Below are 19,831 nucleotides of genomic sequence, written 5' to 3'. Positions count from 1 at the left end.
GAATGACTTTCATAATAAACACAGAAAATGGTAAACAAGAAAACATACAGGATAACATAAAATATATTACCTTATTTTTTGCAAATCATTTAGAATTAAATACTGTATTGCTCAGAAATAAGATAATAGAATCCAGTCCAGTGATGAATCATTTTCTATCCCTCATATTTACTTTCTCATTTCTAATTGAGAAATAAAATTTAGGGTCATAAATGGCAAGATACATGATCCAGAAACCGGAGAGAGATGGACAGTGGTAACAACTAAATCTGGCAGCTGGTGTCACTGCAGAGTTTTAATTTGCTTTAAACTCTGGCTAAATATTTAAAAGAAATCAGAAAGGATGGTGTCTCTCCTAAGAAGAAATAAAGTCCTAAAGTAACTGTGTGGGACCCTTGGTTCATAAATTGGCATCTAAAGTACTTAAGCGGGTTCCTTTCCTTGCAGGCTGGTGCAGCTTTCTTACGTGAATGCTATTTAAATGGGGTCATTCTCAGAAACATCTCCATAATTACTTGTCTTCACACTGGCTACCAGGAACCCGAAGTATTTAAGTCTAGCAAAGCAAGACAGCCTGCTTTCAGAGCTTTTTTGAAGCATACGGCAGAAAGAAGCCTTTACAGGATTTCAAATTAATTTCTTTTTTTCCTTTTTGATGGGTACTCAGTTTTCCTTTCAGACTTCACTACTTCCTCATCTTTCAGTCTTGGGTTTGATTATTTCCAAATTATTGCATTCCATCACGCTACTATTTAAAAGTAAACCAAATTGGGGCTGGCGCTGTGTCGCAGTGGGTTAACACCCTGGCCTGAAGCGCTGGCATCCCATACGGGTGCCGGTTCTAGTCCCGGCTGCTCCTCTTCTGATCCAGCTCTCTGCTGTGGCCTGGGAAAGCAGTAGAAGATGGTCCAAGTGCTTGGGCCCCTGCACTGCATGGGAAACCCAGAAGAAGCTCCTGGTCCTGGCTGCGGATGGGTGCAGCTCCAGCTGTTGTGGCCAATTGGGGAGTGAATCAGCAGATGGAAAACTTCACTTTCTCTCTCTGCTGCTCCTTCTATCTCTGTGTAACTCTGACTTTCAAATAAATGAGTAAATCTTTAAAATAAAAAAATTAAACCAAATTAAGAGCTCCACCTTTTCTCCAAGAGATTCCACAGATGGCTATTTGTGGTTCCATTAGTAAACAGGGAGCTGGCAGAGTGGTTGGCCCTTAGAGGCTGCTGTGTGAGCTTAATAATGGATCTGGACCCTGATCCATCCAGCCTTGTAACACCAAGGGTTAGGCAGCAGGGACGGTGGACTGAATCCAGGATAAAAACAGCAGCATTGTTTCTCCTCTTCCTAACCCACTGTAGCTTGGTCATCCTTGAAGGAACTCAAATACTTTTTGTAAGACATTTAAAGGAATTTTCAATAAATGTGGTATGAAAAGCAATGATTGGTGTTCGCCCCGTGTTATCCCTTTCCAAATGTCAAGGGTTGCCATCACTTTAGGACACAGCCCCAAGTCCTCATTCACCCTGGGCACGCCCTGCGTGACTTCTACAGATGTTCTCCTGAATCTTTATTCTTTTCCTTCTGTCTTCCTGTGCCTTTCATCCTTCAGTTCTTTCAACTCGCCAAAGCACTGCCCCTTCCAAAAACAAACTGGATTGGATTCATTGTCGCTATGGCGAGGTTTGACTGGCTGAACTGAGTGGAACCCTCTGTGTTCTCTATAGCTGGAAAGAAAATCCACTGATGAGGATTTAAAATAGAAATAGGGCGCCACCCTATTCTCAGTGAAGTCTGACTCTGTCGGGAGGCACAAGGGGCAGCGCCAGGCTTTGGCAAAGCAAACTTGACTTGTAAAACCTATCTTAGCTTCAGGATCCTTGTCTATGAAATGGAAAGTGATCCCCACTGCCCCACAGTGTTAGAAGAATTAGGTGCCTGGCACCCCCATCACAAGAGGTGAATATCACCCCTTCAACTAAGGCACATCCATATTTTTTAGGTTACTCACTGAGAGAGATTACAACTTCATATCCAACACATTACAAGGGGTAGGAAGCTGAGTTAAAAGTTTCCATAGCCCAACATAGTCATCTTTTTTCTACCAGATTGCTCTCTGAATTTTAGTAAAACTGAGGATTCTCCCTTATCTCATCATCTTTGTTCTTACTTCTCTTTACTGAGTGTGTTTTACTTCTAGTGTTATTTAAATTCTCCCAGATATTAAGAGCTATAGAATTTTAGGACTGCACGGATATTGGAAGGGGCTGATGCTGTGGTGTAGTAGGCTGAGTGGAAGCCAGTTTGCGCCCCAGCTGCTCCATTTCCAATCCAGCTCTGCACTATGGCTTGGGAGAGCAGTAGAAGATGGCCCAAGTGCTAGGGTGCCTGCACTCCTGTGGGAGACCCGGAAGAAGCTCCTGGCTCCTGACTTCAGATCAGCTGAGCTCCGGCCTTTGTGGCCATTTGGGAAGTGAACCAGCGGATGGAAGACCTTTCTCTGTTCTCCATCTCTCTGTCTGTAACTCTGCCTCTCAAATAAATAAATAAAAAAATCTTAAGAAAAAAAGAATGCTTGAGGCTGGCGCTGTGGTGTAGTGGGTTAAGCCGCCCCCTGCATTGCCAGCATTCCATTTGGGCGTCAGTTCAAGACCCGGCTGCTCCACTTCCAATCCAGCTCTCTCCTGTGGCCTGGGAAAGCAGTAGAAGATGGCCCAGGTCCTCGGGCCCCTGCACCCACATGCGAGACCCGGAAAAATCTCCTGGCTCCTGGCTTTGGATTGGCGCAGCTCCGGCTGTTGCGGCCAATTAGGGAGTGAACCAGCAGATGGAAGACCTCTCTCTGCCTCTCCTAGCTCTGTGTAACTCTGACTTTCAAATAAATAAATAAATCTAAAAAAAAAAAAAAAAAAAAAAAAAACGCCAGAGACTGTTTTGAAGGTGAGGAAACTGAGGTGTGCTGAGGCTCCACAGCCTCCTTCTCGTCATCTAACAAGCTGCACATCAGCATGGGCATCCTGCTGCCTCTTCATTTTAATATTAGTGCTGAAGTCCAGAGATGGCTTCTCTTCTCAAGTAATCTAAACAAAAGCTCATAGGTAGGACCTTATTTGCTTCAGAGACATTTCAGACCTTTTTTGTTTTGCATAAGAGGAATTTACTTCTGTGTGTGTTATTTTCCAAAGTAACCTGAGCTCTGCTGACCCTGAGATCTGCTTCCTGTGTGATTCATTGTGAGTTATTAAGTGATTGTCCTTGAGGGTATTACAAACGTGGGCTCTTATTTCCTGCCAGCTGATTGCATCTTCCCTCCAGAGAGTCATACTTCTAATCTGCAAATGGCATTGTGTGTATTTTTTCCCTGAGAATTGAGATAACAAAAAGCATCCTTAATTATTAAAATCTTGTCACTCATCAGCTTACCATTTTTAAGAGCAGCTGGCATCACCAGTGGTTTATTTGCCTGTGTTTACAAAGTCAGTATCACATCTCTTTTTCCACCGTAAGGTTTTCATGAATTCTCTTTTTTTAAAAAATGACTCTTTCTTTTCTATATTCTCCCATTATCAAATGAATACCTTGCATTTTTGCTTTATTATTCTTGTGCTTCACACAAAACCCAAGCTGTCTCTTCAATCAACTATTTTTCTGATATACATTGGCATCTGTTTGGACAACAGAGGAATCCTGATGCCCCATCCTAGTTGTTGACACCCCAGTGACTGTAGAATCCATGATATTTTCATTTTAAACACAGGAGAGAACCATAGTTCCTAGCCAATTTAAAGAATATATCCTAGCCCATTCCCTATCTGCATTCCTTTTTATATTTCATGACACAGTCTGCCTCTAACATTTTAATCCTCAGATTGTTTCTCTAAGGGGCAATGGATATAAAGTTCACACTTGTTAAACTAGTATGTGTTCATATTCTTCTTGTGTTTAAGCTCTTGCCTCAGTATCATACCCTACATGTACTCTTATCTTTCGATGGTCCAATTCATTTATTTTAAATGCAATTATTTTCCCTTTTTTCTAGGATACTACAGACTATGTTGCCTATGTAGCTAAAGATCCAGTTAATCAACGAGGTATGGAAAGCAACTTCGAAGATGTTCGTAAGAGCTGGTATATACTGACTTTAAAAGTAACAAGAAATTTTCAATACATGTAGTGATGGGTATCACTAAGTGCCGTGTTGCATTGTAGAAATGTTATGTAAATTTGAGTTGGTAATAAAAGGCCCTACAGGGCCAGTGTTGTGGTGCGGCAGGTTAAAGTGTTGCATGCAACACTAGCATCCCTTATCAAGAGTGCTGTTCCCATCCCAGCTGCACTGCTTTGGATCCAGCTCTCTGCTAATGTGCCTGGGAAAAGCAGTGGATGATGGATCAAGTACTTGGATCTGTGCCACTTGCATGGGAGACCCAGATGGGGTTCTGGGTTCCTGGCTTCTGCTTGACCTAGTCCTGCCTGTTGCAGCCATTTGGGATCGTGAACCAGAAGATGGAAGGACACTTGCACTCGTGCTCTCTCTCTCTCTCTCTCTCTCTCCCTCTCCCCCTCTCCCTCTCCCTCTCCCTCCCCCCACCTTCTGTCAATCTTCTTTTCAACTAATTTACTAAGTAAATTTTTTTAATGGTCCTGCTAGCAGAGTAAAGTAGAAAAATATATAGGTGAGATTTAAGATCCATTCTTTGGAGAGACCCAAAAACTAACAAGAGGCATCTTTGGTTATAATGAAGGGACTAGCTGCCATAGCATCAGTACAAAAATGAATTACCCATAAGACTTAAGCCAATCATGTTATTGGTCTGCATTGGCCTGTGTGTGTGTGTATATGTGTGTGCAGCATGTACACTAGTTGTTAAAGAGCAAAATGCCACTTTGAGTGTTTGGTCTTTTCTTTTGGATTTCAGTTTAAATGCCTCTTCTTCAGAGAGATCTTTGACTGGTAGTTGCTCCTACTCCTAGTAGCATATCCCACAGGTGCTGCATCAAAACATTTTGTTTCTCTTATTGATATCTATGCCACACTCTATTATTTTATTTACTCACTTGTTGCAGCTCTTGATGTCTTTAATGTATCTGTTCAAGTAGGCTAAAAGTTCCATGATGGCTAAAACCAGTTTCTCTTACTCATGTGCCCACTGTTATTGTGATGTTCCAAAACCATTTTGTGGAAGGGCTGAATAAATGGAAGAGTTAATATTAAGCAAAATTGCCTAAACAACTCATCTCTCAGACACACCTGAGTTCCTCAGGTAGTTGGACCTCTGTAGACAGACATGATTAGTATTATTCTCATCTCTAACTCTGGGACATTCAGACCCCTATTAGGGATGAAAGTTTGGTTTTCCTCCCCCTTCGTTAAGCAAAATCCTCTGCTGCTCCATGGGTGGAGTTTGCTGTACCACATTTATTAAGCAGACATGGAGTGGGAATTGGAAATGTAAAGAGCTATAAGGCACAGAGGTGGAAAGGCACAAGATGTGTTGGGGTCCAAATGCACAGAGCACATAACATTGTAGAATCTATGTGGAGGAAGAAAAAGTTGTCCAGTGGGCAGAGAGAAGAAGGCCCAATAAGAAGGGGCTGAGTCTTATGGGAAAGTGGGTTCAGATAGCTGTTTACTAAGCAGAGTGTAAGAAGGGTTTACTTGGCAGGGGAATGCTGTAGTAAATGGATTCAGGAAAAACTTTTTTTTTTTTTTTGCACAGAATCCTTTTATTTAAGGAATACAAAGGTCATGCATTTCATAATACAACTTGAGGAATATGGTGATTCTTCCCACTGTATCCACCTTCCCACCCACACTCCCACCTCTTTTTCTCCTCCCTCTCCTATTCCCAGGCTTATTTTTTACTAAGATCTATTTTCAATTAACTTTATACACAGAAGATTAACTCTATACTAAGTAAAGAGTTCAACAATTTGTTTGAAAAAAAAAAAATGTTCCTCAACAGTCTAGACAAGAGCTGCTCAAAGTCATTGCATCTCAAAGTTAATTTCACTTCTTTTTTCCTTTGAGAAACTTAATTAACTTTAAAGAAGCACCTAAGAATGAGACATCTTTTGCAAGCACTTATACATGACTACATAAGAATATCCTCCACTTAATACATTAAAATATTTAAGAACAAGTTTTATCATTAATTAAAGAAGCACCTAAGAAACCAAGCAATGGAGTTGGACACTTACACATAACTAAAACTTATGAGACATAAGAATATTCTCCATTTAATACACTAAGATGAAATAAATCTTTGAGAACAAGTTTTACTGTTAACTCTCATAATACAACTCTTTGAGGACAGAGTCCTGCATTGGAAGTAAGTGCACAGTGACTCCTGTTGTTAATTTACCAATTAACACTCTTATGTATGATGTCAGTGACCACCCAAGGTTCTTGCCATAAGCTACCTAGGCTATGGAAGACTTTTAAAAAATATTTATTTATTTACTTGAAAGTCAGAGTTACACAGAGAGAGAAAGAGAGGCAGAGAGAGAGAAAGAGGTCTTCCAGCAGCTGGAACTGTGCTAATGCGAAGCCAGGAGCCAGGAGCTTCTTCCAGGTCTCCCACATGGGTGCAGGGGCTCAAGCACTTGGGCCATCTTCTACTGTTTTCCCAGGCCATAGCAAAGAGCTGGATTGGAAGTGGAGCAGCTGGGACTCGAATCAGCACCCTTATGGGATGCCAGCACTGAAGGCGGCAGCTTTACCTGCTATGCAGAAGGCTTTTGAATCCACAGTCTCCATCAGTATTTAGACAAGTCCATAAGAAAGTGAAAGTGCTCTCCTCCGGAAGAAACTTAAGGGAGGGAGGTCCACTTGGAAGCAACTGTGATGGCCAGGAATGAAATGATGACCGATCACTGGCACAGAGCCTGGGATAAAATAGATGCTTAGTAAATGGTTGCCCAAAGAACACGGTCCGGATAAGATGGAGAGGAAGGAGGGGAGGACAAGCACCACGACATACCCTATAAAAATTAAGTCGCTTTCAACCACCTAACGAAGCATGGCTAACAGCCGAAGAGTGGGTGTGAGAGACAGGAACTGGTAAAGGGGCAGAGGGAGTACAGCAAGGGATACCAGAAAAGTGCCACTTCTTTTCATCCCTGCTTGAACTTCTCAAAGAAGAACTCCTTTCTATGTTTGGAAAGGCCTCTGCACAGCAAAGCTTTGTCCCTTCACATGAACTGAGCGGGATAAAAGGAAGAAAAGAAATACACTGAGAAGGGTAGGTGTTCAGTAACTTGGCCACCGGTCACTGCCTGTCTCTGCACATGTCCTGGCTCCTAAGTAAACGGTGGTAAGCAGTTCTGACATCAGAGCTGGTGGCACTGGGTAAGGCCAAGGAGGACCCCCATGCTTGCAAGTCTCTCCCTTTGCCACAGTAAAACAAGAGGGAGAGAACATTCCGATGCCGTGCATTCGCGTAGAAAGCGCCGGCTGTGGGCCTGAGCTGTGTGGTGGAGCCGAGTGGCACGGAGACTTCTAGAAGGCTTTCGTGAGAAGCGCGGAGTGAGGACACGCATGGGGTTTGAGGAATGGAAACAGTCCAAATAGAGCTTTCAGTTTTTTCTTCCTTTAGTCAGTAACCTGAAAATGAGAAATAAGGAATAAGTCACAGGACACAAGATTGCTGCTGGAGTCAGAAATCCTAACTTCTGCCATCTCGCTGTGTGAGGCTAGGCAGATGGTCTCATGTTCTCAAACCTCAACTTCTTATTTTTATCTTTTAGGTGGGAATAATAATACATACCTCCTGGTATCATTGGGTTGAATAATTTAGGAAACACAGAGAGCATTATTTTCTTTCTCTTCATCTCATCTTTCTTTTTTATTTAAGAAAACAGGTCTGAGTCGATAAATAGCTTAGAAATATACAATAATTTTTTGTATTTGAAAGTTAGTGGATTCTCATCATTGCTTATTTTTTCTTTTTTGCTGTTCCCTTATTTCTGTTTCTCCCTTATATATCTTGTTATAAAAACCTCTGTGAGAAGCCACCATGTTCTCAATATACCCGCTGCTTGCACATGCATACCTCTAGTGTTAAATTGTTTCCCCTCACTTGGGCCCCTGGTTAGCACAGTCCCCTCAAAGGGGAGGTCATGGCGCAGCTTTTATGTCCACAACTAATCATGAGTTAGAACCTAATATGCAAGGGGTGAGCTGATTGTTACAGAAGAAAAATAATTCCTGGCCACTGTGGGCTCCTGATCCAGTGTGAGGGACAAGCATGAGCTGTAAGATGTGCATGGAAAAGGAGGGGTAGCCGGAGAGCAGTGCCTGGGTTGCAGTAGATGCTCAGTTAGGATCTGTGGAATGCGAGAAGAAAGGCACAGGTGAAGACCATCGTACTGGGAGCCCAGAGCCGTGTGTCGGATGCTGAGTGTGTGTGTAAAGGTGGGGTGCAGGGAAGGGAAGAAGTGAAAGTTGAGGAGCTGTGAATGAAGAAAGGCTGGAAACAGATTGTGGAGGGCACTCAGTGCCAGCCGGTAGGCCACTGGCGTCATGACAGATTTTCAGCTTTTTAAAAATTATCCTAGAGGGGCTGGTGTTGTGGTGCAGCAGGGTAAGCTGCTGCCTGCAGTGCTGGTATCCCACATGGGTGCCAGTTTGAGTCCCAGCTGCTCCACTTTCCATCCAGCTCCCTGCTAATTTGCCTGGAAAAGCAGTGGAAGATGGGCCCCTACACCTATGTGGGAGACTTGGATGCAGCTCCTGGCTTTGTCCTGGCCCAGCCCTGGCCGTTGCAGCCATTTGGGGTAGTGAACCAGTGGATGGAAGATATTTCTCTCTCTCTCTCTCTCTCTCTCTCTCTCTCTCTCTCTCTCTCTGTCTCTCCCTTTCTCTCCCTTTCTCTCGCTGTAACTCTGCCTTTCAGATAAATAAGCCTTTACAAAAAAATTATTCCAGCTTCTGCCGTGCTACAGAAATGCTACAATGATGACTTGCATCTGTAAAGGTGATGTGGAAGGGCAGGAAGGCGGTCTGTAATGTGCAGTCCAAGTCAGAGGATTTGTCGCTGGTCCTGAGCCCAGCTGGTAGTGTGCATGGAGAGGGAAGGCACAGTTTGGACCACCGCTGTGAATGAACAGTACTTGATGACTATTTACCTGTGTGGATTCATGAATCCGTGGGGAGCAGATGTTTCTGAGGAGTCAGTGGGATATTGTATGCAATGCAAGTATTTCTGTGCCTGGCTCTGCCACAGTGCCAACCCCAAACAGATTCTTATACATAGGAGACAGGTAGCCCAATACAAAAATCAGCCACCATTTACTGTATGCTAACCACACGCCAAGCATTGTCAAGAGTACTTTCCGTGATCTCAGTTGCATCCTCACAGCAGTCCTACGAAGGAGGCACTGTTACTATGGAAGAAAATACGGGAATTAGGGCTGGCATTGTGGCACAGCAGTTGAGGCCACTGCCTGTGATGCTGCTGTGCCATATGGGTGCTGTTTCATGTCCCGGCTGCTCCACCTCAGATCCAGCTCCCTGCTAGTGGCCTGGGAAAAGCAGCACAAGATGGCCCAATGTTTGGGTCCCTATGCCTACGTGCAAAACATAGAGGAAACTCCTGGCTCCTGGCTTCAGTCTGGCACAGCCCTGGCCATTGTGGCCATCTGGAGAGTAAACCAGCAGATGGAAGATCTCTTTCTCTCTGTCTCTTCCTCTCTCTCTGTAACTCTGCCTTTCATATAAGTAAATCAATGTTAAGAAAGAAAGAGACACAGAGAGAGAGAGAGAAAGAAAGGAAAAAGAAAGGAAGGGAGAAAGGAAGGGAGGAAGGGAGGGAGGGAGGGGGAAAGGAAAGGGAAAAGGAAAAGGAAACCTGGGGACTATGAAAAGTAGGATCTTCCTGAGGTTATTAGCCAACAACTGGGTGGATTGATTGTGAGCACGCTTTTATGGAAGAACATTGCAGGGCACCAAGAAACATCTGAAAAAGAAGATAAAGGCTAGAAAAAATAAAATTAATTCAATATTCATAGATAACAAATTATTTAAATGAATGCAAAACATAGTTCTATGCAGCAATTAGAACTAGTGTTGTAGGAGAATAAATAATGACATGGAAACCATTCACATTACTACTGAGAACAAATGGCAGGTTGTGAAGCAGCGTGCGTAGCATGAGCCTAGGGAATTTGGGCATAGCTTTACAGAGGAGGAGGACTGGGGAGATGCATGCCAAAGTGTGCATAGTGGTTATCTGCAGGGTGAGAGTTTGTGTAATTTTTATTGCTCCTTGGTGCCTTTTTATTTTCTAGAATTCCTATACTGAAGTCCATTTCATAATTTACGTAATTTTATAAAGGGGAAAAATCAGAAGTTCTCAAATAAATAAAAAAGACAGGTAAAAGCAGAAAGATGATGTTATAAAATTACCTAGAGTTAATTCATCCAGGGGAAAACAACAGAAGAAGCCCAAGAAGAGGGTCTTGGGGGTAAGGTGCAGCAAGGTGGGGTGAGGAGAGAGACAGACAGACAGACAGACACTAGGTCTGAGATGTGGGTTTGGAAAAACTGTACTTATAATTCCTTAGCCCTAAAAGTGATGGAGGAGCCCAGAGAGATGCGGGTGAGAACGTTGAGAAGTTGGAGAACTCAAAGGAAGAGTGGTCAGGAGCTGGAAAGGAGCTCAGATGAACATTACGAGAAGTTTCTCCCAGCCATCGGCGCAGGGCCCCCACCGCAGAGGAGTTAAGGGGGATGAAGGTGGGAAACGCCATTTAGCCCAGCCCTTAACAGGCCATCGGTCACCTTGGAGTGCGCAGTTTCCATGCACTGGTAAAGGCAGGCTGCAGGGGGGAGGAGGAGAGCGTGGCTGGCGGGAAGGGGAGACAGCAGAGGAGACAGGCTTCACACCAATAATGCTGCGCAGTCCCACTGTCCCCTTTGCATGATGAAATTTTGCATTAGTGCATCTGAGTCACAGCATTGCCAGTTTTCGCCCTTCTTGGCCAGAGCCCTTTTATGCACTACTCATCTGATAAAAGGCCCTTTTCTGGGGCCGTTGCTGTGGCACAGTGGGCTAACACCCTGGCCTGACGTGCCGGCATCCCATGTGGGTGCCGGTTCTAGTACCGGCTTCTCCACTTCGTATCCAGCTCTCTGCTGTGGCCTGGGAAAGCAGTAGAAGATGGCCCAAGTACTTGGGCCCCTGCACCAACGTGGGAGACCTGGAAGAAGCTCCTGGCTCCTGGTTTCAGATCGGCACAGCTGCGGCCATTGCGGCCAATTGAGGAGTGAACCAGTGGATGGAAGACCTTTCTCTCTCTCTCTCTGCCTTTCCTTTCTCTGTATAATTCTGACTTTCAAATAAATAAATAAATCTTTTTTAAAAAAAGAATAAAAGGCCCTTTTCTGAAGAAAAGGCAAATTGCAGCAAGAATGGCTGGCATTTACTAAGTGGCTAACATGGCCTGAACCTGTCCTTGCTGTGAGACTAGCCACATTCTTCTTCTTTTTTTTTTAAGATTTATTTAATTATTTTGAAAGAGTTACACACAGAGAGAAGGAGAGGCAGAGAGAGAGAGAGAGAGAGAGACCGACCGACCATAGCAGAGAGCTGGATCAGAAGTGGAGCAGCCAGGACTTGAACTGGCGCTGACATGGGATGCCAGCACTGCAGATGGCGGCTTTACTTGCTACACCACAGTGCCGTCCCAACTAGCCACATTCTCTTCACTGCTTACTCAAAGTGTGTAGCAATCCAGGAAGATTTCAGTATTTTCTCAGGGTTTAGTCTAGGGAGAAGCCCAGGTCACCGGCACCAGCTCAGCATAGGAAGGCCATGGTTCTAAGTCCTTGAGGAAAGTTCTTTTAAAAACCCCATGAGGGGCCGGTGCCTTGGTGCAGTAGGTTAATCCACCGCCTGCAGTGCCGACATCCCAAATGGGCTTCGATTCTAGTCCCGGCTGCTCCTCTTCTGATCCAGTTCTCTGCTGTGGCCTGGGAAGACAGTGGAGGATGGCCCAAATGCTTGGGCCCCTGCACCCACGCGGGAGACCAGAAAGAAGCACCTGGCTCCTGGCTTCAGATCAGCGCAGTTCCGGCCATGGTGGCCATTTGAGGGGTGAACCAACGGAGGGAAGACCTTTCTCTCTGTCTCTCCCTCTCACTGTCTGTAACTTTACCTCTCAAATAAATAAAATCTTAAAAAAAAAAACCACCTAAATGGACCCACTAGTTTATATTTATTCTCATGGTTATAAAGTACATGCACTAGTGCCCTGATGATGTTGGTTAGCTATAGGCTGCTGGGGGAGCTTTGAATGAGTTCCCAAGGCTTGCAGGACACTCTGCTTCAGTACCACAGCACCATCTGGTGGCTGAGCTGAGAAACTGAACTTCTTAATTTCTAGTCTCCTAACAAAATGAAGACAAACGTAAAACTAATAAAGAAAAGCCTGTAAACCTCTAAGAATTGTTCTCATCCTCTTGTCCATGACTTCCTGGCTAGGAAGCCAAAGGAAAAATCTAGAAGACTATGAATATAAGATTCTTTTAAATCCTTCTTAATACAGTGTCTGGAGCGACACCCAGTGGTAGAACTGTGGGTCTGTCCGGCTCCAAGGCAGGAAGTCAAAACCCCATGCAGACAGGGAGTGCAAAGTGAAGCGTCCTTAGCCAAATTACAGGTCACTGAGAAGCTGCATTCCTTTTTGGTACCTGGAACTCTGTGGATACTTGTCTTTCTTTTAGGACTTTGTATAAACTGGCCTTTCTTCCTTTCTGTTAGCTATAGATTGCAATTCTTGGTCAAGCTTTTGGGGGTATCTCTAATATTTGGAAATGGGCATATGTGTATGGAATTAAAGGCCCGCCCCTATCCTGATCATTTTCACAGAGCAGCATGTCTGAGAATGACGGCAACAGATAGCTCCATCCAAACAGGCGTGTTCCCCAAGGGAGGCAAGACTGGGAAGAAGAACAGCTGTCCAGGATCGGCCTGTTCCACTTCTCCTGGGGAGAGAAATGGGCACCACTGGTTTTCTTCCTGTTTAATCTCCTAAAGAATAAGCTGGCAGTCATATGGTAATCTAAAGCCAAGCAGAAAATGTTGTTGGTGGCATCAGCCCATAAAGAGGCAAAAAACCTCAATATATCAGCATTGGAAAAGTTAAGACAAATAAAGCATTTTAGAAGTATGGAATGTACTTGAGCGGGTTCTTGGAAATATGGAATTCAAAGATAAGCTTACTTTGGAATAAAAGAATTTAGAAGCCCATGCAGTTTTTTCATAATTTCCACAGACTTTCTGAAAGGCCCTCCTGTGTTAGAAGTGTTAAAGGGTGGTTGGTGGGTTTGGCTGATTCGCTCATTCCATTGTGCCTACCTGCTTTGTTCCGTTCCTTAAAGGGTTTAAGCTACTGTGATAAAGGATAAGAGTCTATAAAGTAAAAAAAGGGCTTCAGAAGCCACCAGCACTTTGCCTTGGCAGGTGCGGACCTTGCCATTGAGCGATTTGTCCAGGTCACACAGATGGTGGCATAACTGGAACTTGAACTCAGATATAAATCTTTTCACAGAGTTCTTTTAAACATCCTTCGTCTCTTATCCCTCTCACTGGAAGCACAATATATTTTTCTGTACGTGTGTATACCTACATGTTTGAGTCTCCTGCCTCTCATTATCTTCTTCATTTTTTTAAAGGCTTATTTTATTTATTTGAAAGGCAGAGTTACAGAACGAGGTGGAGAGACAGAGAAAAGAATATTCAATTTACTAGTTCACTCCTCAGATGGCCGCGACAGCCAGGACTGGACCGGTCCAAAGCCAGGAGTTTCTTCTGGGTGTCCCATCTAGGTGCAGGGGCCCAAACACTTGGGCCATCCTCCACTGCTTTCCCAGGCAAATTAACAGGGAGCTGGATCAGAAGTGGAGTAGCCTGGACTCAAACTAGCACCCATAATGGGATGCCGGTGTCACAGGTGGTAGCTTTACCAGCTATGCCATATATTTAAAAATATATTTTATTTATTTATTTGAGAGAGAGAGAGAAATCTTCCATCAACTGGGGACTTGCTGCAGCTCACACTTCAATAAAAGAGCAGAGAATTTCATGTCCTAGAAATAATGATATGATTCAGAGAAACTAGGATTTATTCTATCAACTGATATTTTTTTTTTATCTTTTATTTAATGAATATAAATTTCCAAAGTACGACTCATGGGTTACAATGGCTTTCCCCCCCATACCGTCCCTCCCACCCACAACCCTCCCCTTTCCCACTCCCTCTCCCCTTCCATTCACATCAAGATTCATTTTCGATTATCTTAATATACAGAAGATCAGCTTAGTATACCTTAAGTAAGGATTTCAACAGTTTGTTCCCACACAGAAACATAAAGTGAAAAATAATAGATGATTTTTTTTAAATGATGATGAAATCAGATCAGACCTATTATCATGTTTAATCCCAGTGAGCGTCAAGTTGGGAGTTGATAATTTCTTTTTTTCTTTTTTTTTTTTTTTTTACAGAAGATCAGTTTAGTGTACATTAAGTAAAGATTTCAATCGTTTGCACCCCCATAGAAACACAAAGTGAAATATACTGTTTGAGTACTCGTTATAGCATTAAGCCTCAGTGTACAGCACATTAAGGACAGAGATCCTACATGAGGAGTAAGTGCACAGTGACTCCTGTTGTCAACTGATATTTTTATTATTTACTTGAGAAGGAGAGAGAGACAGCAAGAGAAAGTGAGCCCATTCTCTGGTTCAGTCCCCAAAAGCCCAAAGTTGGGTACCAGGAACTGAATCCAGGTCTCTCATGTAGGTGGCAAGAACCCAGTCACTTGGGTCATCACAGTTACCTCCTGGTGTCTGCATTAGCAGGAAGCTGGAATCAGCAGCGAGAGGCAGATGTCAAACTCAGACACTCAGTTATGGCACATGGGCACCCTAACCAGTAGGCCAAATACCTGCTCAAACAAGTGTTTTTAAAACTACTATAGAGAAGAATACAGGGAAAATATTAAGTGATAGTTTAAAGAAAGAGAAAAGACTGTCTTTGGGTGGTTAGGATGTACATTTATAACATATTCTTAATAGTTTTCAAAAGTAGAGTTAACTTGTGTTTCAGCATCCAAGGCACATAGCCCTTCCAAAAGTGTTCAGAGACGTAAATCCTTCCAAAACCAATCACATCCGGTCCGACATTTGGCTTCCCGGTTAAGATGCTGGTTGTGAGGCCCTCATCTCATGTTGTAGGGCCTGGGCCCAAACTCTGGCTCCAGCTTCCTGCTTATTCAGATCCTGGGAGGTAGTGGAGATGGTTCAAGTAACTGGGTTCCTGCCACCCGTGTGGGAGATCTGGATGGAGTTCCTGGCTCCTAGCTTCGGCTCACCCCAGGCTGGGCCATCACAGCAGTTGGAGAGTGAAGCCGTGTATAAGAGCTCTTTATCTATCTCTCTGTTTCTCAAATTAAAAAAAAAAAATTAATTGTGGAAAGAGACTTTCTGAGAGTCCTTGAGTTGATTAGCAACATAAGGCTCAGAAATGCTGTTATAGATTCTATGATTTATTATTATCAGCCCTGGAAATTTTATCAACTGTGAATGGATTGCCTTTTACTTTAAGTAAATATGGTATCTTTTCCAAGACAATGCAAAGCATAAAGTCAATGCGGTTAAAACTATTCCACAAAGATAACTCTCTCTTCTCTTCAGATATCCCTGTGAGTAATAGGTTCCAGTGTTGGTTTTGAAATTCCAAGACCCAAGATGCTTTCCTTGGTGTTTAATCTGCTTTTCCACGCATGCCCTGAAGTGCATCACCTCTTTTTCTTTCCTGTGCTGAGAGAATGGCTGGCAATGTTCACTACCATCTTGAAATGGTTACCTAGTTTTTCTTCATCCCTCAGTTATGTTTAGGATTTCTCCAGATATTACTGCTATTTCAACTCCTCCTAAGGACTTTTTTTTTTTGGACAGGCAGATTTAGACAGTGAGAGAGAGACAGAGAGAGAGGTCTTCTTTCCGTTGGTTCACCCCCCCCCCCCAAATGGCTGCTACGGTCAGCGCGCTGCGCCGATCCAAAGCCAGGCGGTGCCTCCTCCTGGTTGCCCATGTGGGTGCAGGGCTCAAGCACTTGGGCCATCATCCACTGCCCTCCGGGGCCACAGCAGAGAGCTGGACTGGAAGAGGAGCAACTGGGACAGAACCAGCGCCCCAACTGGGACTAGAACCCGGAGTGCCGGCACCACAGGCCGAGGATTAGCCTAGTAAGCCGCGGCGCCAGCCAGGACTATTTCTGAGTCATCCGTGTGAAGCAGCAGATTAAGACTTTGCATTGCCAGGCCCTAAACATCACGTCCTACTGTAACCAAGGCAAGAATGGTATTATATACATTGGGGAAACTGACTGACAGAAACCCGAACACAAGCTCCTGCTTTGATGTCAGCAGCACATTTGCTAATGTGTGGTCAGCTACCTTCCCACCTCTAGCTTATTTTCTTTTTTAAAGATTTATTTTTATTTATTTGAAAGACAGAGTTATAGAGAGGTAGAGGGAGAGACAGAGAGATAGGTCTTCCATCTGCTGGTTCACTCCCCAGATGGCTGCAACGGCCGGAGCTGTGCCCATCCAAAGCCAGGAGCCAGGAGCTTCTTCCTGGTCTCCCACGTGGGTGCCGGGGCCCAAGCACTTGGGCCATCTTCTACTGCTTTCCCAGGCCATAACAGAGAGCTGGATCAGAAGAGGAGCAGCCGAGACTAGAACTGGCACCCCTGTGGGATGCCGGCACTTCAGGCTAGGGTTTTAACCTGCTGCGCCACAGCACCAGCCCCAAGCTTATTTATTTTGCACATGAAAACTAGCCCCTTCCCAGTAACTGCTTCTCAGAGAAAAATCTTTAGTATCTTCCAATACTAAATTTCCTGTACTAAATTCAGTACTGATTTTGATGCTGGTCTGAGAGAGTTCTTGAGCAGAATTTTGAAGATGGATATTACCATACTGATCACTGCTCTGAGAAGTGGCTAGAGAAGGAAGTATTCCCAAGCCCTTATCTGCACCAGCAGCCCCGTCTCTGTCTGGGGGTGGGGCTGGAAAGTTACCTTTTTCAGTCTCCTGTAACCCGCCACACAGGAAGCCTCAAACCTCATCCTCCCATCAGATCGCAGGCTTGAGCATCTCCTGTATTGACTTCATGAACGCCAGATTATGATTCAAAATCAGTTTTCTTTTATAAAAATGTGGACCCAAAATACCTGCTGTGAGACCCAAATGTGTGTAAAACCCCAGTGTTTCTTCCCATTGTTTTGCGCCCTTCCTACCATTTCAGAGCTGCAGAGAGTTTGTAAAACCACTTCCATTCATTCAATTACCGGTTCATGTGCTGGAAGTATTTTGACTTTATGTAATTTTCTCTTCCTGCAAATTTATTGTAATATTCCTTTTTGGTATGTGTTCTTGCAGCCTGCCACATTCTGGAATGCCGCAGCGGAATGGCTCAAGACGTCATAAGCACCATAGGGCAGGCTTTTGAACTCCGGTTTAAACAGTACTTGAAAAATCCTTCTTTGAATGCTTCTTGTGAAAGGTTGGCAGAGAGTGGTATAATTATTTGACTTGCTATGTATTTTTTAAATTAATATGGCATCTTAAAATTGACTAATGGAATTAGTATGTTTTCCCTTACCAATAGACACAGCTTCTATTCTGTTTTTCTTCCATTCATATTTATTCAGATATTTCCCCTTGCTTTGTAATTAGATTAAAGGAGAGACAAAAAGTAAGAAGAGGTTGGCCCTGTTTTTCTGTTACACAGGGCTATGAATTAATTAAGGGGAATCATCAGATAATATGCATCTACAGATTTCTCCGACTTATTTCAAACTCAAATTCCTAGCATATCAGTTAAAAAAAGAGCCACGTAATAAGAATAATAATAATCAGAGCCAAATAATAAGCATCGCGTGTCTGTTGCCGAAATTGCCGTTAGTTTGCTGGTTTGCCATGGCAGTAGATCAACTCCAGCGCAGCTGTGGCAGGAGGTGGGATACGACGTGACCTGAGGATCTGCTCGTTCTGCTTGTTAATGCACAGAAAATCCACAGTGACAGTAAAACCTCTTCATGGCTGTCAGACTCCATGTGTGCAATGCAGTGAGGCCTCAGGCTTGCACAGTTCACGCCTGAGAAATGAAATGCTTGGGCACTTTAAAATGCATTTTCCCCCTAATTTGACATTTTGTATATCAACAAACACTGGGCGTGGTGATTTTCCTTTATGAAGGGATCTGGGCTAGCAAAGAGAGGGTTTTACTGAGGGCCTTGATGCTAAATTTTTCCCTGGATGGCACTAACTCTAGTGTTTTTGTTTTATTGACTGGTAATGAACCCAATGAAACCATGTGGATCGCCAGTGGAATGAGTTTAATCAAAAAAGACTTGATTTATTCTTTTTTATAAGAATTTACCAATCCCAATTTGTAAGAGAACTCCAATTTTTTTTTTGCCCTGTTTCAGTTTTAAAAACAATTGTGTGTTTACCCACTTGCCACATATGGTTCTAATATTTCTTTATGAATCCCATATACGCCTCCAGATTTGTGCAGACGTGATAGCTGGCCATAGCTCTCTTATTTTTTTTTTTTTTCATCTTGATTTTGAAAACTGGGCTGGGCCCTCTACCCAAAGAACAATATGTGAATTTGCTTCCAGCAAAACATTTCCAAAATGGAACAATCAAGGTATGCCAGAGATACCCAGGGAAACTTTGTATTTTTGTGATCCCAAGGCAAAAGGACCTCTATTTGGGACTTCATTATTTATTACTATTAGTTATCACTGGAGGGGTTACAAAAACATCACCCTCGGTGCTTTTTGTCAGCTTTCACTCCACTTTAATTGTCTATGGAATGCTAAACAACTCAACCATCTGGTTGCTTCTATCCAGATGTTTGACATCACTTAAGCATAGCTATAAACTTAAAGCATGAATGCACAGTTTTTCGGGATCATTTGCTGGTTCTGACCCTCTGCATTCCCTCCAGCATTGGAAGTCTCACCCAACCCCTTGGGAATTCTTTTTTGCCTTTCAGTGAGGAGGTGCACATTGATGGCCCAGCTGAAGAGAGGGAAGGTCCTGAGTATTACAATGAGATCCCAGGGAAGCAGCCACCTGCTGGTGGTGTCTCCGACGTACGCGCCAAAGTTCAAGCCACAGAACAAATGGCTTACTGCCCCATCCGGTGTGAAAAGTTGTGCTATCTGGTAAGTCATGTCTTATTGTTACTTGAACCAACAAGGCAATTCTGGCTTTATTTATCATGGGGAGCTGTTAATTTGAGGGCTTCCAAATGCTAGCTTAGAGAAAGCCCCATCTCGTTCAAAAACAAGGCCAGAGAGTGAATCATGTTGGAGCATGTACTAGATGATTTTTACTTCTAATCTCCCAACCAGAGCCTTAGCGGATGACCTCATATCCACTTCCAGGAGGACTAGGGCGATCCAACAAGTTATCCTCAACTTCACCCTTCCCCATCTGCACATCGCCACTGTTCTTTCTGCTTCTCTTCCTTAGCAACCGTCTCCAAAACCAATCTTTCCCCTGCACTCCCAATCCAATCCCCTCTTGCCAACTTTGTGCCCTTGTTCTGTCCTTTAGCCTCAACCTCAAACTTTGTTTTCTGTCTATTGATTCTTCATCTTCTGCCTGCAGATAAACTTGACTTGCCAACCCAACTAGTATGTCCCACCTCTTTCTAATTTTCCCTTTATCCACAAACTTCTAGAAAGCATTGTTTCTATCTGCTTTCATGTCACGCTAGACATTTTTTCTTAAGATTTATTTTACTTATTT

At 43.6% G+C, this 19,831-nt stretch overlaps 1 protein-coding gene across 5 annotated transcripts in view; it reads left to right on the top strand.

Annotated features, from left to right (window-relative positions):
- SHC4 (SHC adaptor protein 4) overlaps window positions 1–19,831 on the top strand; it is a 144,515-nt gene that overhangs the window by 95,667 nt on the left and 29,017 nt on the right. For 4 of the 5 annotated variants that reach the window (XM_089309464.1, XM_008269042.5, XM_070054157.2 and 1 more), the window contains exons 6-8: window positions 4,034–4,085; window positions 17,444–17,567; window positions 19,071–19,242. In XM_089309464.1, the coding sequence (XP_089165590.1) occupies window positions 4,034–4,085; window positions 17,444–17,567; window positions 19,071–19,242 (348 nt within the window). Of the gene's footprint in view, window positions 1–4,033; window positions 4,086–12,866; window positions 13,248–17,443; window positions 17,568–19,070; window positions 19,243–19,831 lie in introns of those variants that run through there. The other variant, XM_089309466.1, reaches the window with a different exon arrangement.

The sequence above is a fragment of the Oryctolagus cuniculus genome, chromosome 12 (genome assembly GCF_051225735.1).
Source record: "Oryctolagus cuniculus isolate XC-2025 breed Fujian yellow rabbit chromosome 12, ASM5122573v1, whole genome shotgun sequence".
NCBI classification, from domain to species: domain Eukaryota; kingdom Metazoa; phylum Chordata; class Mammalia; order Lagomorpha; family Leporidae; genus Oryctolagus; species Oryctolagus cuniculus.
Note: the sequence above shows the minus strand (reverse complement) of the source record. Positions and strands in the feature narration are given on the sequence as shown.